This window comes from Orycteropus afer, unplaced genomic scaffold (assembly GCF_000298275.1).
Source record: "Orycteropus afer afer isolate SDZICR_OR568_19922 unplaced genomic scaffold, OryAfe1.0 scaffold00099, whole genome shotgun sequence".
In the NCBI taxonomy this organism is placed as follows: domain Eukaryota; kingdom Metazoa; phylum Chordata; class Mammalia; order Tubulidentata; family Orycteropodidae; genus Orycteropus; species Orycteropus afer.
In genome coordinates, this window is record NW_006921686.1 from 6,775,394 (window position 1) to 6,793,942 (window position 18,549).

Here is an 18,549-nt window from a genome sequence, read left to right on the forward strand (position 1 = left end):
AAACCCTCCTTTTGATTCTAAGGGGGCAGCCACAGTTGTAGACTTAGCTGTGTCTTCCTGGAGCAGAGTCTTGTTCGCCCCCTGGTGGTGAAAGTTGGCAGAGCTGGTGGCCCAGAGATAAAGTCAGGAATTTGCAGAAGAGCTCCAAATCCCAGACTGGAGGCGGGACATACTGCTCCACTTGCAGCACTCCACTCCCTTTCTCATGCTTCCCCGTGTTTCCCCAGCTTCCTGAAGCAAGGGGCCTCCCGGACTGGCCCTCAGTCACTGGCCCTTCTTCTCTGACCTGTCCTTCCACTGTTGGCCCTCACCTTCTCTTCCCAAGGCCAGGCTTTTCTTTCTCAGACTCCACACCGGAGTCCTTTCAGCTTTTTGACCACACCAAGCTCTTCCCCACTTCACCCTCACAGATGCAGTTCTCCATCCCAAGAATGATCCACACACCCCTGTCACGACCACATACACACGGGCTCTTTGCCTAGTTCAGGGGACTTGGGTTGTAGAAGTTGTTTTTCAGGCGGGGAAGCCAGGAAGATCTCTGGGGTCCCCCGTCTCCCTCCAGCCCCAGCCATTGACGTATATATGAGAGTCACATCCCCACATCTTCCCACAGTACCTGTTGGATCAGACTGATGTGTTGGTGGTTGGTGTCCTGGGCCTCCAGGGGACGGGCAAGTCCATGGTCATGTCGTTGTTGTCAGCCAACACTCCAGAGGAGGACCAGAGGTGAGGGGCGCATCAGATGGGTGTGGAAGGCCAAGAGGGAGGCATCATCCCACCTGGGCAGGGGGAGGTGGGCCTGGGGGTTGCAGCAGTCTCACTGAGGGATGTTGGGAACTTGTTTCCTCTCCCTGGGCCTCAGTGTCTTTGTCAGATGAGGGTGATTGTGGATGGGACCCAAAGCTGTGGAGCTCCTATCCTGTTCTTCCTCCCTCCCTTCCTGCCTTACTCAGGGAACGGCATGGAGGCAGCCAGGAAGCAGGATGATCTAGTCACTAAGGCTTTGAATCGAGGCCCACCTCCGTCTCAGCCCCGCCATTCACCAGCTGGTTGTCCATGGACAGCTCACTTAACCTCCCAGTATCCCAGTTCCTCACCTAACAGTGGGTTGTGGGAGAATGTGGTAGGGTGGGCAAGAAGTTAATGAGCGCCTGACACAAAGCAAAGGCTTAAAGGGTGGTGGCTGGTGTGGCCGGGGGTAGAATGGGGAAGGCGCTGGATGCAGGCAGCTGGGTTCCAGATCAGCCCGGCTCCAGACCAGCCCTTGCTGGGCCACTGCGGGAGAATGGCTTTACCTTTCTGGGCCAGGGTCAGGATCGTTCAGGAGGATTCCCTGGCCTGAACATCATTCTTAAGTGAAGATGTGTGATTGTGAAAGCAAAGGGTGGAAGTCACTGTGAGGAAAGAGTTTTGAGGACAACAGAGCTTAAAAGATAGGACCCAAAACTGGGGACAAGGAGGGAAAAAGGCAGGGGTTGGGGAGTAGGAGAGAGAAGCAGTCTCCTTAAGGAAGAATCAAAATGAGAAGGGGTAGGAGTCCCTGGGGTTGCGAGGAACAGAGGTTTATGTGAGTAATCTCCAAACAATTGGGCTTTAGCTCTTCTATAAGGTAGGGGACCTTACCTTGTGTTCCATGCATGGGCTTCGGGGCACCATGAACCCCCAACAGTACAGAATTTTGCCTACGTGTGCAGTTGGGCTTTTTCTTCAGTGGTTTTCACCAGATATCAGAGGGGGCTGCTGGAAACCTGGAAAAGGTTAAGAACCACTCTTAGGAGACTGTGCATCCACTAGGACTGGGCTGCGAGGTTCCCCCACCTATGGCGGGCTGTCTGCCTCTTTGCTAGGTCGGTCTCTGTTCTCCTCTGCTTGCTTGTGGCTTTAGCTCAGCTCCACTCCACTTGGCGACGGCATTGGTTCTGTTCATCTTGCCTTCCACCCACGATGGGCAAAATTTCCCTCAGACTCTAAGTTCAGAGTCTCGAGATGGAGAACATGCTATTGGCTAGCTTGTCTTTCTGAGCCATGTCAGCCTCTCATGTGGTGGCCTTTAATGCCAGACTTGTCATCAAGTCCTATCGGTTTCACCCCTTAATTTATCATTTCATCTGCCTCTCACTTCCTCCTTTGCGCCCACCTCCCTGGTCCAAGTCACTAGCATCTCCAAGGAGGATGCCACGCCTTGAGCCTCCTAACTGGTCTCCCTGCTTCAGGTCATTCAGCTAATACTTCCTGAGTGCCTGCTAGGTGCTGGGGATACAATAAAACCGAAACAAATCTTTGTCCTTATGGGGATTACATTTTAATGGGGGAGACAGTAAAGAAAAGAAATAAATACGTGTAGCACATTAGGAAATACAAAATAAAGGAAGATACAACTCAAGGGAGGCAATCTTGCGACTGGGCTACAGTTTTCGGTAGGATGGTCAGGGAAGGCCTTGCTAAGGGGGATGTTCGGGAAAAAGCAGACTTGAAGGAGGTAAGCCGGTCAGAGGGATTGGCAGGCTCAGAACCCCTGAGGCAGGCGCTTGCCTAGAATAACTTGGAGGCTGAGTAGCTGGAGGTCGGAGAGGCCTGGTGCTACTGCGCCTGTAGGCCGTTAGCCACTCTTTCCGCCCTGTAGCAGCTCGCACATTGCAGCAGGGGAGAACTTTTTTTTTTTTTTCCCATACATTCTATTGAAATAAAATTTATGTGCAGTGAAATACACAAAATTAAAGTGACATGGGTCAGTGCATTTTTTTTGTTTTTCCAGCATTCCCTCTAGCAGGGGAGACCTTTTTAAAACCAAAATCCAATCCGATCACTCGCCTTGAATCTCTTCAGTGGCTTCTCTAGGCTCATAGGCCAAAGCCCAGCCTCTTTCCATGCCCCCAGGGCTTGCACAGCCCCTTCTTGCTCCCTGTCTACCTCTGTCACACGACTCTGAACATGCTGGTCTTTCCTTGCACAGGCCACCCTACCCCCTGCCTGTCATGTTCTTCCTTCCCTCCCATCCACACACACACACACCCCTTGCCTGATTAACTCTGTCTTTACCCTGGGCATCGCTATTCCCCGCTTTAGGGCAGCCCACCTAAAGGCCTCCCCGCTCAGCTGCACTACTTGCCCCTCCTTCAAACACCCACAGTCAGCGATTGACGTGCATTTGTCAGCTCCACCCGAAGCTCCGTGGAAGCAGAGACTTGGTCAAGTTTACGGACATATCCTTGGTATCTGGCACCCAGGAGGCCCCCAGTACCTCCATGCTTAAGTGAAGGATGCCTGCTGTGTGTCAGACATACCCAAAGCATCTCAGAATAGTGGGAAATTCCCTTTGAGAGGTATAGGCCCTTTCATCCTGATTTTACAGGTTGAGGGAGTAAAATCAAATCTGTCCAAATTGTTAGGTGAAAAATCCACTTGTCCCAAGTTGAGCTCACAAGGCCCAGCTTGGCCTGCTTTGCGCTTATGTCCCCAGCACCCACCACAGGTAGAAATGGGGAAGCTATTTGGTGGAGAAGAGCTGGGAACTGAGACACCAGACTACCTGTGATTGCGGGGGGTAGCCAGTACTAGGTCCCCAGAGCCTGGCACAGAGTGGGTCTTCTTGGTAATGAATAACTGACGATACGTCACAGTCTGTCAGGCTCTGCTCTAAGGGCCTTGCATGTATTTACCTCACAGTAACCCTAGGCGCCTTGGAAGTGTTGTCCTCGTTTGAGAGATGAGGAAGCTGAGCAGAAAGAGGTTAAGGCGCTTGCCCAGAGCTCACACCCAGGAAGAGGCAGAGTGGGAGTCTGAATCCCAGCAGCCTGGCCGAATCCGTGCTCATAAACACCTTTGTCTGCTGACTTTATTAAGTGAACTTACTAATCTGCTTATGAATGGGTGAAGTCATAGGGTACAAACCATGCTGCCTGAGACAGCAGGGCCCTGGATAGCAGGCTTTGTGGGCGGGCAGGGCTGTTTGGCAGAGTCACCCTCTGGAGGTATGTGAGCCCTCGAACCAGACCTCTTACGAACCCCCACTTCCTCTTCTCCACAGGGCATATGTGTTCCGGGCCCAGAGTGCTGAAATGAAGGAACGAGGGGGCAACCAGACCAGCGGCATCGACTTCTTCATTACGCAGGAGCGGATTGTATTCCTGGACACGCAGGTGCCGGCCCTGCCCTGCCTGCCCCGCCATACAGCACAGCCAGCCCCACCCCGAAGGCTATAGAACCCTGCTTGGGGCTCCCGTGGCTGCAGCCAAGCCACAGACGACTGGGGAGCTATCTTGCATCCTTCCTTGGCCTTCAGTCTCTTCTTGTCAGGTTTTCTCTCCCACCCGTCCAGCTTCTACACAGTAGCTTAGTGTCTTCTGGCATAGAGGTCAGTTGTCTGGGCCCTAGAGCTAGGCTGTCTTGTTTTCAGACCCTGCCTTTAGCTCTCTGGCTGGCTGGCTTTGTGTCCTCAGTTTCTTCATCTGTGGACGGGGGTGATCGTTGTGCTCAGCCTCCCCGGGTGGTTGTGTGGAATCAGTGAAGTGATCAGGCAGCGCCTCAGCCCGGGAGCGGGCGCGTGCTCAGCACACAGGCTCGTCACTGCTGTTCTGGCCGACTGGCCGTGCGTTGACTGGCAGCTTTGCTCAGCTTCCCCTTTGCTCTCAGGCAGTCTGTGTTTCTCATCCTGACGTTCAAAGGGTGTGAGGCCTTGACTCCTTTAGGCTCTCCTAGCTGCACCCTCTGCAGGGTGTTCACCAGGCCCGTGAATACTTATCATGGCTTCCCCTCTCTGCCTTTCCACGTCCTGTTCCCTTGACCTGGGTCCACCTATCAGCCTTGTGACCTTGGCCAAGTTATTTAACATTTCCATTCCTCAGTTTTCTGTGAAATGGGAGAAACAATATCACCCACCTCATAGGGTTTTTGTGAGCTGATGAATTAACACAAGGAAAGTCCTTTCAACATGTGATAGGTACTGAATCCTGTCAGCTGTTAGTACCACAATTAGAACATGCCCACTCTCCTTGCTTTTTTGCCCGTATGATGACATCTCCAAGGAGCGCTGGTGGTGCACATAAACGCTTGGCTGCTAACCGGAAGGTTGGCTTTTGAACCCACTAGCAGGAGGAAAGAGCTGGTGACGTGCTTCCTTAAAGACGGCAGCCTTGGGAATGCTGAAGGGCAGTCCTGCTGTGTCCTGCGAGGCTGACGTGAGTGGAATCTACTTACAGCAGCGAGTTCTAAGGGGTCCTTCTTGGGCCATGTTAAGGAACTCTGGTGGCATAGTCGAGAAGGCATCTATCTGGGTGCTAATCAGAAGGGTCAGACCCGCCAGCCACTTTGCAGAAGGAAGATGGGGCGAACTACTTTCGTAAAGATTTACAGCCTTGGAAACCCGATGGGGGTCATCATGGGTCAGGATCAACTCAGTGGCAGTGAGTTCTGGTCTGTTTTTTTGGTGGTGCGACCTTAAGCGTGCAGCTGCTGACTGTAGTGTTGGTAGTTCAAACCCATCCACTGCTCTGAGAGGAAGTCCAGGCCGTCTGCTCCTATAAGGATTACAGTGTTGGAAACCTGTGGGGCAGGTGCCTCTGCCTTGTAGGGTTGCTGTGAGTGGAGTCAACTTGATGGCAACGTGTTTAATGCCTTCTCCACTGAAGACACTACCCTTGGCAGCCCTCCCCACTGTCGCCCGCATGCCCCATCCATCAGCATGTAACTTCTGTGGAGGGCTCCCTCTCCCTACCCGCCTAGAGTGCCTCCGGCAGGGAGCCTGGTCCACAGTCAGCACTCAGTAACTGGTGGTGGGTCAGGGATTCTGCTCACTGTGGTGCTGAGGACACAAGAGTGAAAAACATTCTGCAGATGGGGTCTGAGAGCCGTGTGTCAGTCCGTGTGCAGGGGCTACCGGACCTGGAACCAGATCGAGCTGGGTCAGGGCCCGTGGAGGGGAGAATGAAAGTTAACAAAGCAGAATAGAACAGAACCCTGCCCTGGGTCGGGGATTGAGGAAAGGGAGCCATCAGGAAGGTGGCTTCTAGAAGTCTCTGGCAGGAGGAAGTCAGCAGACTCCCAAGCTAATCCGTTCTCACAATGTTTAAAGTCAGGGTTCCTTAAGAAAAGTTCAGTGACCTCGCTACCAGTTCTCTTCCACCCACTGGTCTGATTTTTAAAACCTCACCAATTGTCATACTAACCCTTGTTTTTTTGACGTAAGTACTTACCTTAGCAAAGTTTTTAAAGCAAAGAATTTTGAACAACTCATACACAGAGGGTCTGAGAAGCATGATTCATTCACATAAGAGTTAAGGAATGAGCGTGAATGAACAGGTTTCACCTCTTGGGGCTGGAGGCACCTGAGAGCAGCGCTGACAGTATGGGGGAACTGGGGAAGGTACCAGGACCCTCACTGAGTCTTGCTGGCTGGCACTGTACTGACTCAAAGCTGCCTGTGGGTGTTTCTGGCCTCACTTTGTCCTGACAGTGCCAACGTACTTGCCTTCAATGTGCGGAACTTGGGTAGCCGTGACCCCTTGGGTCCCATACCCCAGCCCCTTCCCTGACACCCTCTCCTTTGCTTGCACAGCCCATCCTGAGCCCCTCCATCTTGGACCATCTCATCAACAACGACCGCAAACTGCCCCCAGAGTACAACCTTCCTCACACCTACGTTGAGATGCAGGTGAGATCTGCCCCCAGCACCCGGAGGTCTGTGATGGTGCATCAGATGGGGTGATTCTGTTTTCTGCTGCCCACAGCCAGGGTACCCCAGGGGCGGTAGGTGAGCATGGCACAGAGGCTCAGCGGGCTCAGCTCCTGGCTCTGGCCCTCAGGCTGGCTCCAACCCTAGGCCTCAGCGCCACCTGTATGAAATGGAGCGGTGGTTCCTCCCTTGTGGGATTTTGGGTGGTCTGTATAGAAAGTGCTGGCACAGTACTGGGTACCCAGTGGGTGCTCGGAGGCTCTGTGGCCCTTGTCTTGCTACCCCGAGCTAAGTCCTGGAATCAGGGTCCCCAGTTCTGGGCAGAGGGGGCCCTAACTCTGTGTCACTGCCGCCCACCCTCAGTCCCTACAGATCGCTGCCTTCCTCTTCACCGTGTGCCACGTGGTAATCGTTGTCCAGGACTGGTTCACCGACCTCAGTCTGTACAGGTGAGGTGCGACTGCAGGGTTGGCTGGCAAGAAAAGATAGGAGATGGAGCCCTAGGGACTCAGTGCCACTGGCCCAAGGTCTCACAAGTCCCACACAGCAGCCAGAGGGGCCCTTTTAAAATATAACGCGGAGGGGCCCCTGTGCCACCCACCCACCCACAGGCTCACAACCCTCTGCTGCCCGCACCTTGTTCAGAATACAATCCAGGGACCTTCCGGGCAAGGCTTCCATGGTGCTCGGATCAGCTCCTGGTCACCTCTCTGACCTCGTCTCCTACTTCTCCCTCCCTCCCTCCCTGCAGCCGGCCCTGGCCTCGTGTGGGCTTCTGCCTCAACCCAGGGCCTCTGCACACCTCTCAGATGCCCTGCCTCGTGTCCTTCGGGCCACCTCCGACCTCTGCCCATCTTACATATTGCCCCTCACTCTCCCTGCCTTACTCCGCTGTACTTTCCTTCATTGCCTTGTCACCGCCCCCGCCACAGGATCTGTTTGTGGCCTGTCCCCACTCGAATGTAAGCCTCAGGAGGGCAGGGTCCCCAGAGCCTCACACAGTGCCTGGGACGGAGTAGATCCTTGCTACAAACTTGCTGAATGAATAGTAAGGGGAGCTGGCTGCTGTGGTCCTTGGAGTCTTGACTGTCTGCTCTAGGCATGTGTGCCGTCCCCTTGGTCCTCTGGCAGGGAGTCTGGGCCTGGCAGGAGTTCTGCCGGAGGCAGCCAGAAGCTGCAAAGGCCCCCCTCCCTGGGATTGGCTCAGGACCTGGGGCCACAGGGGTTCCCCTGGCCTCGGGCCCCAGGAGGCAGCTGTGGGGGAGGCCAGAAGCTTTGGGCCCAGGGCCCGGGCGGAAGGAAAGAACAGGCGCTCCAGGGAGGAAGAGCCAGGATGGAGGGCGCACATGGCTCCAGAGCCCTGGGTCTGAATTCAGCCTTACTGGGTACATGGTCTCCCGCTTCTCAGTTCCTCAGGGAAACTGCTGTGGCCAGGTTCAGTGAGTCAAGGACTTGAAAATATTCGGCGTAGCATCTGGGTCACAGTGAGCACTGACAGATGGGCGCTCGCTAGGTTCATTAGTGACCCTGGGGTGGGGCGAGCTGTGGGTCTGACTGGAGCTGGGAGGCCTTGCTGGGGTGGCCCGTGGTTGTGGCAGGATCTGAGGACTTAATTCTGAAACTCCCCTCCCACCGCCCTCGGCTGCTGGGATTCGGTCACTTGACAAGCATTTGGACCATGATTGTGAGGACACTGTTCTGGGCTCCGGTCTGGGTGTGGGGGGTATGGGATACTGCCACGGAGAAGGTGACGCTCTTAGGGGCGATCGGTTCAGGAGCCGGCACAGGGCAGAGCCTGTGGTAGCCAGAGTCGACGGACGGGCTGCTCAGAGTTGGCAGCCCCTCTATATTGGGGACGACTGGCCTGGGTTTTAGTGTGTCTGTGTGAGGAGAACGGCCCCAGCTTTATCACATCTCCTTATTCCTTCCTTTAAATGACAAGTTTATTGACTCATATGTATTTCAAAAACCCATTACTATTTTAAGACACCCTGATGGCACAGTGGTTTAAGAGTTCACCTGCCCACTGAAAGGTCGCTGTTCAAACCTATGAGCCATTCTGTGGGGGAAAGATGAGGAAGTCTGCTTCCCTAAAGATGAAGCCTTGGAAACCCTGTGTAGCAGTTCTTCCTGTGCCTTAGGGCCTGTGTGAGTCAGAGTCGACTTGACAGCAGTGGGTTTGGTTTTCGTTTATTGATATTTTAAAATAATGTGAACTCAAAAAATTCATGCAGTTGACATGATTGACGTCTGAGAGGGGTCTCTGGATACCCACAAGTTGTGAGCAATATTGAGCACAGGTGGCTGTACCTTACATTATATCCTCAAAGAAAGCCCCCTCCTGGGCAGTGGGATACTGGGTGCCTGACCAGGCAGGAGTGACGAGCTCTCACCCCAAACTCCAAAGGTTCCTCCAGACAGCAGAGATGGTGAAGCCCTCCACCCCATCCCCCAGCCACGAGTGCAGCAGTTCATCAGGCTCTGACGAAGGCACCGAGTACTACCCCCACCTGGGTGAGAGGCTTTCTGGGGGCTGGCGGGGCAGCGGGAGGCAGAAGGAAGGGGGGGGGAGTGAGAAGCCAGGAGCACGGGGAGATGGGGCGGGAAAGGGGTGGGGGCTGGTAGGAATCCTTTTTTTTTTTTTTTTTTAATTGTGATTTGGGTGAAGGTTTACAGAACAAATTAATCCTTTATTTTATTTTTATTGTGATTTGGATGAAGGTTTACAGAGCAAATTAATTTGCCATACAGCAGCTCACATACGCTTTGTCTCATGACATTGACTGCATTTCCCACAATGCAACAGCTCTCTTCCCACTTCCTCCCCTTAGTTACCTCTTCTTATGTCCTCCCCTCCATGCAAGGAGTCCTCTTTTGAGAGTTGCGAGGAAGGAGGTCAAAAAAGATTAGCTGCTACTTCCTCTCAGGCTCTGTTCTGGTTCCCTAGTGCTGCTCTGACAAGAATATACCACAAATGGGATGGCCTTAACAAACAGGAGTTTATTCTTACAATTTGGAGACTTTAAGTCCAAGTTCAGAGTGCCAGGCTCTAGGGGCTGGGTGAAAGACCCTCAGCCTTGGGGTCCAGCTCTGCCTCCTGCTCCCGGCCCACTGGAGCTAGAGGCATTTCTTCACTCAGACGGCTGCTGGCTGCTGAGGCTGAGAAGCCCAAGGTTGACAAGGAAAAAGGCACAGTCCCGATGTTACCAAACCATACGGCAGGCCATTAACTTAAGTCCATTGTAAGTCCCAAGGTCGGCAGAGCATAGTAGGCTGCTGAGCAACGACATGGCTACATGCAGGGTCCAAGCGTGCCACAGGCTAGAGACCATTCCCAAGGCTTCTCCTTATATCCAGGAAGCAGACCACATCCCTAAGGCAGCAACTCAGCTGCTCATAGTAGATTCCACCGTGGAGTTGATTGCCAGTCTCATCATGGAGAATAACTACCACCAGCTGCCCAGCCACTCAACCAGGCCCAGCCAAGTTGACACGAAAACATAACCACCACAGGCTACCTCTCTCTCAGCCCAGCCTTGGACCCCAAAGTGTGGCCTCCCAAGTCTGTGTCTGGCTCCACAATGAGGTTGACACCCTTTGGGGTTGCTGGCATCTCCTAGCACGGGCTCAGGGCTCAGGAAACCAGTGCTTCATGACTCTGAGTGGTGCCCCCCGTGCATCTTGGTCTCCCTCCGCTAGCCTTTTTTTTTTTTTTTTACTTTTATTGTGAAAATATATACAAGACGTTCATAACAGCTGGGATCCCCATTTACAGCTCAGGGACATTGGTGACATTTTGCATGCTGGGCCACCATGATTGCTCTCCTTTTCCAAAATCTTCCACCACCGTTAGCGTTAACTCAATGCCCCACAAACAAAAGCTTCCCCTTTCTCTCTCTCTCCTACTCCTGGTAACCACTAATAATCTTTGGTTTTCGTGTGTGTGTATACATTTTTTTTTCCCCCTAAGCTGTCTGGAAATTTTCCCACCCCTTCCCTCCCATCCCTGGTAACCAACGAAGTCCTTCCATGTATAAACTTTCCTTGACTCTTACAATAGTGGACTCCTGCAGTATTGGGCCTTCTGTGACTGGTTTACTTCACTCAGCATAACGTCCTCCAAGTTCATCCATGCCTGCGGTAGCCTTTGCACACGTGGTTCTTCTGCCTGCCACGTCCTGTTGCACCTGCTCTCACACTTCTCATTTGCAGAGTTCTAGTTCACTTAGGACCCCCTGCCTCACCCCAGGCTCTGGCCTCGCTAAGCCCCATGTGCCGCCTCCTGTCATGTCCCTGCTCGTGAGGCTGTCTTCCTCATCACTCTTCCATCAGACTGAGGCAGAAACCGGGTTTGTCCCGGCAGCACCCAACACAGGGCCCAGCGCTAAGTGAAGTTACAGCAGTGTTTCCCCACTGATCCCAACTTAGGGCTAAGGGCAGGTCCCTGGGCTGAGAGAGGGAGTTCCCAAGACTGAGCCCTGCCCACCTCATGAGCCCCGTCTCCCTCCCACCGCCCCCCTCAGTCTTTCTGCAGAACAAAGCTCGCCGTGAGGACTTCTGTCCCCGAAAGCTGCGGCAGATGCATCTGATGATCGACCAGCTCATGGCTCACTCCCACCTGCGATACAAGGGTGAGGGCGCCCCGGGCCACCTCAGCCCACTCCCGCCTGCATTACAAAGCCCACCACACGCTGGCCAGCAGCCTCCTAGCCCCTAACCCGGACCCCCAGCCTGGCCTCCTGACCCCAGCCCACCCACCACCCCTGCCCACCTACCACCCCCACCCCCACACAGCACCTACAGGCTGATGCAGTCTCTCCTCCAGGTACCCTGTCCATGTTACAGTGCAACGTCTTCCCGGGGCTCCCGCCTGACTACCTGGACTCTGAAGTCAACTTGTTCCTCGTGCCTTTTATGGACAGCGAAGCAGAGAGTGAAAACCCACCGAGAGCAGGTGCAGTCACCCCTTGGGGGTCTGGGCCACAGACAGGTCCTTCCGTCATCTGGGGAGACAGAGACGCCACCTTGGTCTGGGGGTGACATGGACCTGTCCCCAAGACTTGAAGCTTTTCTTGGGGCCTGTTTCAGAGCGGTGCAAGCATTGGGGGGGCTGGGCCAGGGTGTCCCTCCAATGCCCCCTGAGGTCCATGGGGGCTGGTTGCCGGGGAGGAGCACTCACTCTGAGGCCGTCACCTTACTCAGCACTCACTGAACCTTTCCAGGACCTGGCTCCAGCCCCCTCTTCTCCCTGCTGCCTGGGTACCGCGGCCACCCCAGCTTCCAGTCCCTGGTGAGCAAGCTCCGTAGCCAGGTGCTGTCCATGGCCCGGCCACAGCTTTCACACACGATCCTCACTGAGAAGAACTGGTAAGAGCTCTTCCTAAAGGGGTCAGTTCCAGTGCCCCACACTGGTGCCAACAGAGAAGGGAGCTCCCAGAGATGGGGGGACCTCGATAAGGCCCTGCCCCTCTCCACATTCAGTCTCCTTCCCTGGGCTGCTGCCAGCTGGTGAGGACCTCTTCCAGGCTGGCACCCTACCATTTTGAGTTTCTCTTTCTGATTGGTCAGTGAGGGGTAGGTTTTGTCATTGTTTCATGGGGAAGTTGAGGCTTAGAGAGAAAGTAGCCTGTCCAAGGTCACAAAGTGGGGAAGTCCCTGTGATTAGGGGTCCTCTGATTGTTAGAAGTAGAGCAAGTCAGGCCAGCTAAGCCTGACGAAGGGCTGTTACAAGGACCTGGGTGCAGAGCATGTTGCCTCCCAGGATGCGGAGCCGGCAGGAGCCCTGGTGCTGCGCCTCCGGCCTACCTGGTGCCCGCCCTCATCCTCCGTACCCTTTCCTCCCACTGCCTGCTGGTGTCATCCACCCAGCCTCCACTCACCCCGCACCACCTGTCCCACCCCTACTGTGTGTGACTGCCTGTGTCCAGAGGCCTCAGCCGAGGGGCCCGGGGTGCCTCATCTTCTTTCTAAATTCCTATGAAAGAGAAAGGGCTGGTCCTCTGGCCTGGCTTCCCTGGGGCTCTCTGCAGCCCGCTGTGGCCAGAAGGGCCAGAGGGGGTGCAAACACAGGGCAGGGAGCCTCTGGGGAGCGCAGGGTGGGCGGGCAGGGGTGGTGCCGAGCTGACTGTCAGCTGACTGCTCCTTTCGTTGGTCTGTGGGGGGGGGGTGCAGCTGCTGTTGGGTGTGTCTCGTCCTCACAAGAGCCCCACCCCCAAAGGCTGACATGGAGGGGAGAGGGCGGTGCTCTAGACTAGACTTGGTGGGGACTGAGGTCTTAGTCCAAGGCCGGCACTTTGCTTACCCTGGGCGAGCTGAGAGCAGCCAGGGCCACCTCCCTTCAGGGCCCTGAGGGGACCGGGCTCTGGGAGGCTCGGACCCATGCCTCTGCTCCAACGCTGGCCTGGGCTTCCTCACCAGGCCGCCCTCACTGCTGACTTCCTCTCCCAGGTTCCATTACGCTGCCCGGATCTGGGATGGGGTGAGGAAGTCCTCTGCGCTGGCAGAGTACAGCCGCCTGCTGGCCTGAGGCTGAGGGAGGAATATGCAGAGAAACCCCCTGTGGGTCCCCAGCAGACCGCGAGGGAACGGAGGCATCCTCCTTCCAGCAGATGGGGAGTGGCAGTGGGTCTGGGGGACGAGGACTGTGACTTCCTCAGCCGGAGATGTGAGGTGCTCAGCGGAGGGTCATTCAGGTGGCGACTTTGAGATCCCAGCCCAGCCTGTGACGGGCAGCCCCTCCTGAGTCCCGCAGAGAGACAGCAGCAGGAGGAGGCTGAGTGGCCGAGCAGGAAGCCCCGGCTCTGTCTTGACCCCCTCTGCAGGGCCAGCAGCAACCGGTCCCTCTGTGTTGTCTCCAAGGAATGCAGCGTAAGGCCGGGTCTGGAGGGCTCTTTCTTGGGACAGATTTGGTGATTCAAATAAATACTGTCGTGCACGCCTGCTCCCGTACTCTTCTCTGCCCAGTGTGCATCTGGGAACGGGGCACATTGTGGGCACGTTGTCCTCAGCCGCCCATTGGAGCATGAGCTCCCTGCACACCATCCACTGTGGGCCATGGGCTTGTCAGGAGCAGATGGATCCTGGAGCCTCCAGAAAGGGCTGTCATGCTTCCCCGGGTGCCGTGCCATCAAGCCTCCATGCTGTGTGATGTAGACAGGAAAACGGCCCCCAGCCTCAGTTAAACTCAGTTGTTGGTTCCCACCCCAAGCCTGCCTGCGGTGGTTAAATGCCACTAGCCACGATGCCTCCTTGTGGTTATAGCCAGAATGCGTCCTTCACTGATCTAACACCTTCAGTGGACGCAGGTGCTGCTCCTGTCCAGACGCCTTCCCTGGTAGACTGTGCCTGTGGTTGGCACACGCGGTGCCTGTCCTCCCTTATCAACCTTGTTTGATCTGTGAAGAACAGCCCCTGCCCTGGTGGCGCAGTGGGTCAGCGCTGGCCACTAACCAAAAGGTGGATGGTTCAGTCCCACCCAGCTGCTCCGTGGGAGAGAGACCTGGCGATCTGCCACCTTTAGACGACAGCCTAGAAGACCCAACGGGGCACTTTGGGTCTGTCGCGTGGGGTTAGCACCTAATCCAGCACTCCTTGAAATTGACAACCTCCCCTCGGGTAGACCCTGATCTACCTTCAGCACAGTACGTCATCTCAGGTCATTGTTGCCCAGTGTCTCCAAACTGGCGTGTTCACTTCCTCTGCCTCGGGTTAGCCCTGACCCTCAGTGCCGCTTCCACGCTGTCAATGAGTAAATCCATCAGTTTCCTAGCCAGCGGAGTGTCTCATCTACCCAGTACTCCCAGTGGCACTCCGGGGCCTTCCTTTGCCCTCAGCGTAACCCATACAGCCCTGGTGTGCATGTAAATCCCTAGACCTTTCAAGAAACAGCAGATGGTGGGGGGAAGTGAAGAGATCTGGCCAGAAGTGGGCGTTGTGCACCTGTCCAGAGGGGCTGTGGTGGGGGTGGGAGAGCTGGGGCAGCTTCTTCACTGCCACCCCCCGACTGTGATGCCTTAGGGGCCCCTCCTCTTGGTCCCTCCATGATCCCAACATAAAGATGACCCACAAGGTCCTGAGAGCTGTGACATTTACACCCTCTTAAGAAAATGCTCTGGTGGCGTAGTGCCTAAGGCACTTGACTACTAACCAGAAGGCTGGCGGTTCAAACCCATCAGCCACTCATCAGAAGGAAGGTTGGGCAATCTACTTCTGTAGTGATACTGCTTCAGAAACCCAAGGAGGGGTGGCTCTGAGTCAGGTCACAATAATAACAGCAACAAGAAGAAGAAACGCTCAGGCCTTTGCCCCCTCCCTAGGTGGCACAGAGGTCCCTAACTGCCCTCTCTAGCTAGTTGTCTGCTCTAATCACGTCCCGTATCCCAACCCCTCTCCTGCTTCCCAGGGTCCTCTGGTTGGCGGGGGTTCACCAGAACAGGGAAGGTAGACATGAGACCAGGGCCACAAATGCACAAGATGGCACGTGGCTGAGCCCTGGAGAGTTGAGAGCTTGAGTAACTTCCTATCCCTCAACCCCACTCAGTCTAGGGACAGAAACTGTCCTCTCACCCCTTCCCTGCCACCTCCAGCTGGTTCACCTGGGATCTTGTGGTTGGATTTGGGGAGGAGGGCTGGCCTCAGCACATCCTGGGCATCCTCGGCTGCTACGTCCGGGCCTCATGGAGCCGTCAGGTGGGTGGTGGCAGAGGTGCCCAGGACAGACTTAGCAGCCTCTGGGAGAGGTCAGAGGTCTGGCCCAGCAACGCCTCTCTGACCTTGGTCTGTGGGCCCTATACTGTCTGTCACCAGGATTAGGGCCAGGGGCTGCCTGTCTGCTCAGCTTGCCAAGGGTGTCACTGTGTAGGCTAAAGCTGTGGCAGTGGCCTTGTAGGGAGCACATGAGTGTGTCCAGGTCATATGACACACCCTCTATGTCCAGCACAGGACTTGGGTTGGTGCCAGAGGCCACCGTGGCCACCAGTCAGTTGTACTGGTGCAGTGAGACCCCTTCTTTAGAATGGTCCATGAGACACCAGGCATGGCCACCAGGAATGTGTGCCACTGTGGCTTTTCAGTTTCTTCACCATCTTCTCCAGCAGGTGGCGGTCATATGGCCCAACTCAAACATGGAGAGCAGGAAGTCCTGGGAGTCCTCCCACCCCACCCCACCTGCTCTGGTTCCCTGGTGCCGCTCTGACAAGAATATATACCACAAATGGGATGTTTGAACAAATGGGAGTTTATTCTCTTACAGTTTGGAGGCTTTAAGTCCGAGTTCAAAGTGCCAGGCTCTAGGGGCTGGGTGAAAGCCCCTCGACCTTGGGGTTCAGCCCTGCTTCCTGCTCCCGGCCCACTGGAGCTAGAGGCTTTTCTTCACTCAGACAGCTGCTGGCTGCTGAGGCTGACAAGCAGAAGTAGGTTGCCCCATCTTCCTTCGGAGGAGTGGCTGGTCGGTTTGAACCACCAGCCTTCTGGTTAGCAGTTAAATGCCTTAGGCACTATGCCACCAGAGCTCTCAAGTAAAAGGGCACAGTCCTGATATGAGCAAACCACACGGCAGGCCATTAATTCAAGTCCATTAAAAGTCCCAAGATTGGGCAGAGCATGGCAGGGTGCTGAACAATGACTCAGCTACATGCAGAGTTCAAGCGCGCCGTAAGCTAGAGATCATTCCCCAAGGCTTCTCCTTATATAGTGAGCTCTGGTAGCATAGCGTCTAAGGCACTTGACTACTAACCAGAAGGCTGGCGGTTCAAACCCACCAGCCACTCCTTGGAAGGAAGATGGGGCAGTCAACTATGGTAGAAATACTGCCTCGGAAACCCAACGAGGAGTCGCTATGAGTCGGGGCTGACTCCATGGCACATAACAACAACTCCTTATATACAGGAAGCAGACCACATTCCTTAAGGCAGTTACTCAGCTGCTCCCAGTAGATTCCACCATAGAGTTGATTGCCAGTCTCATCGTGGGGAATACTCCATCCAGCTGCCCAGCCACTCAACCAGCCCCAGCCAAGTTGACACACAAACTTAACCACTTCCCACTGTGGGAAACGAGGATACCACTTGGGTTTCCATGTTTCAGAAGGTTGTGGTGTCCTGACGGCTGCCTGGGCTCAAACAATTGTCACAAACTTGCACAGTGCATTCATTTTGAGTGTCAGCCCTGGAGGAGTCCTGGGAGAGGGTGGCATAAATGGTTTAGTGCCAGATTACTAACCACAGTCGGCTGTTTCAACCCACCCAGAGCCACCTCGGAAGATAGGTCTGGCGATCTGTTTCCGAAAGGTCACAGCCTTGGAGACCTTACGGAGCGGTCCTGCTGTGTATGCGTGGGGCTGCCAGGAGTCAACACCCACTCGGCGGCAACAGCAACATCAGCTGTGGAGCCAGGCTGCGGCTGCCTGCCACCCGTGTGCCCTTGGGCAGGTTACCAGACTTCTCTAAACTTCCATTTTCTTCTCTGCAAAATAAGGTAATCATTGCACTTAACCTCCTAGGGGTGCTGGGCTGATGCAACAAGCTGTGGAAATGGTGCCCCACCTGCGTTGAGCCCTTGAGAAAAGCTAGCTGCCCATCGGCAGGTGTCAGAGGCCACATCGTATGCACTGCTGTAATTTTTCAAAGGAGTCCCCGGCTGGTGTAAACAACAGTGCACTCAGCTGCAAACTGAAAGGCTGAGTGTTCAGGTCCACCCAGAGGCACTTCAGAAGGCAGGCCTAACAATCTACGTCCAAGAAACCAGTCCCTGAAAGCCCTGTGAAGTATAGTTCTCCTCTGACACACGTGAGTGGCTGTGAATTGGAGTCTACTCCCTGGCAACTGGTTCTTTCAATGTTTCAAATACCAACCAAAAAGCCAAACTCAACCCATTGAGGTCGAGTTGAATTCCAACTCATAGTGAGCCAAACCAAAAAATGTCCTTTTTCCCTTAGTGAAAGGAATCGGTCTCTGTCATGTGTGACTGAAAAGTGCCATCTCTCAGCAAACGGCAGCTGTCAGCCTATTTCATGTGGGTCCTAGTTTAGTCATACAGTGTGACCTTGGGCAACCCCTTTCCCACTCTTAAGAGGAAGGGGAGGACAACATCCCAGGAGTCCTCTCTCCCCAGTGCCCCACGCCTCGCCCTCCAGTCACAGCCAACAGTCCTCTTGGTACAAGCACACCCACACCCTCCTCAGAGAAGGTGCTGGGGTAGCGCCCACATTGGAGCAGATGAAGGAGAAGTGCTTGCTTTGCGCCCGGAGGTGGGGTTGGTTGGGAAGCATGTGGTGGCATACGATGAAGAAGTTGTAGTGGTTTGGCGGTACCTGCTGGAGGCATTTGTCAGCCTGGAAGACAGGTGTCTCGATGCCCAGCAAGTCCCAGACGATGAGAGGGACTGGGGGTGCAGGGTGGCATGGGGTCCACCTGCATTTCCACCACACCTGTGCAGATCGAGTGGGGGCCCTCATCTCACAGCCCCCAGATGACATGGACAAAGGTCAGTGTCTGTGTTAGGCTGGGTTCTCTAGAGAAGCAAAATCAGTATTACATATATATATATATATATATAGGCGAGAGAGAAATTTATCTTAGGAAAATGGCTCACACGCTTATAGAAGCTGGCAAGTCCCAAGTTCTTGGATCAAACATCAAGCTGGAGGCTTTTCCTGATTCTCGCAGCTGCAGGGGCTGACAAGCTCAAGGTTGGCAGGCAGTGTACTGGCTGTTGACTCTAATGAACAATGAATCCAAGATCTCCAGGCCAAATGGTGGGTTGTTCGCTCACAGGCAGTTGTAGGCAGCACGACAGGACCCTGATCCACAGAAGAGTGTCTCTTTTCCCAGGATGTCCATAAATATATTGGAAGCAGACCACACCCCTAGGGAAACTCCTTT

The 18,549-nt window shown here is 54.8% G+C and overlaps 1 protein-coding gene across 1 annotated transcript in view; it reads left to right on the forward strand.

Moving 5' to 3' along the window:
- The window catches only part of SMG9 (SMG9 nonsense mediated mRNA decay factor), a 21,324-nt gene extending 8,128 nt beyond the window's left edge, over window positions 1-13,196 (forward strand). Inside the window, exons 2-10 of the mRNA XM_007943114.1 lie at window positions 614-726; window positions 4,028-4,139; window positions 6,554-6,649; window positions 7,034-7,119; window positions 9,078-9,184; window positions 11,194-11,301; window positions 11,496-11,624; window positions 11,893-12,037; window positions 13,118-13,196. Of these exons, the coding sequence (XP_007941305.1) occupies window positions 614-726; window positions 4,028-4,139; window positions 6,554-6,649; window positions 7,034-7,119; window positions 9,078-9,184; window positions 11,194-11,301; window positions 11,496-11,624; window positions 11,893-12,037; window positions 13,118-13,196 (975 nt within the window). The remainder of the gene's footprint in view (window positions 1-613; window positions 727-4,027; window positions 4,140-6,553; window positions 6,650-7,033; window positions 7,120-9,077; window positions 9,185-11,193; window positions 11,302-11,495; window positions 11,625-11,892; window positions 12,038-13,117) is intronic.
- Window positions 13,197-18,549: the final 5,353 nt, after the last annotated feature.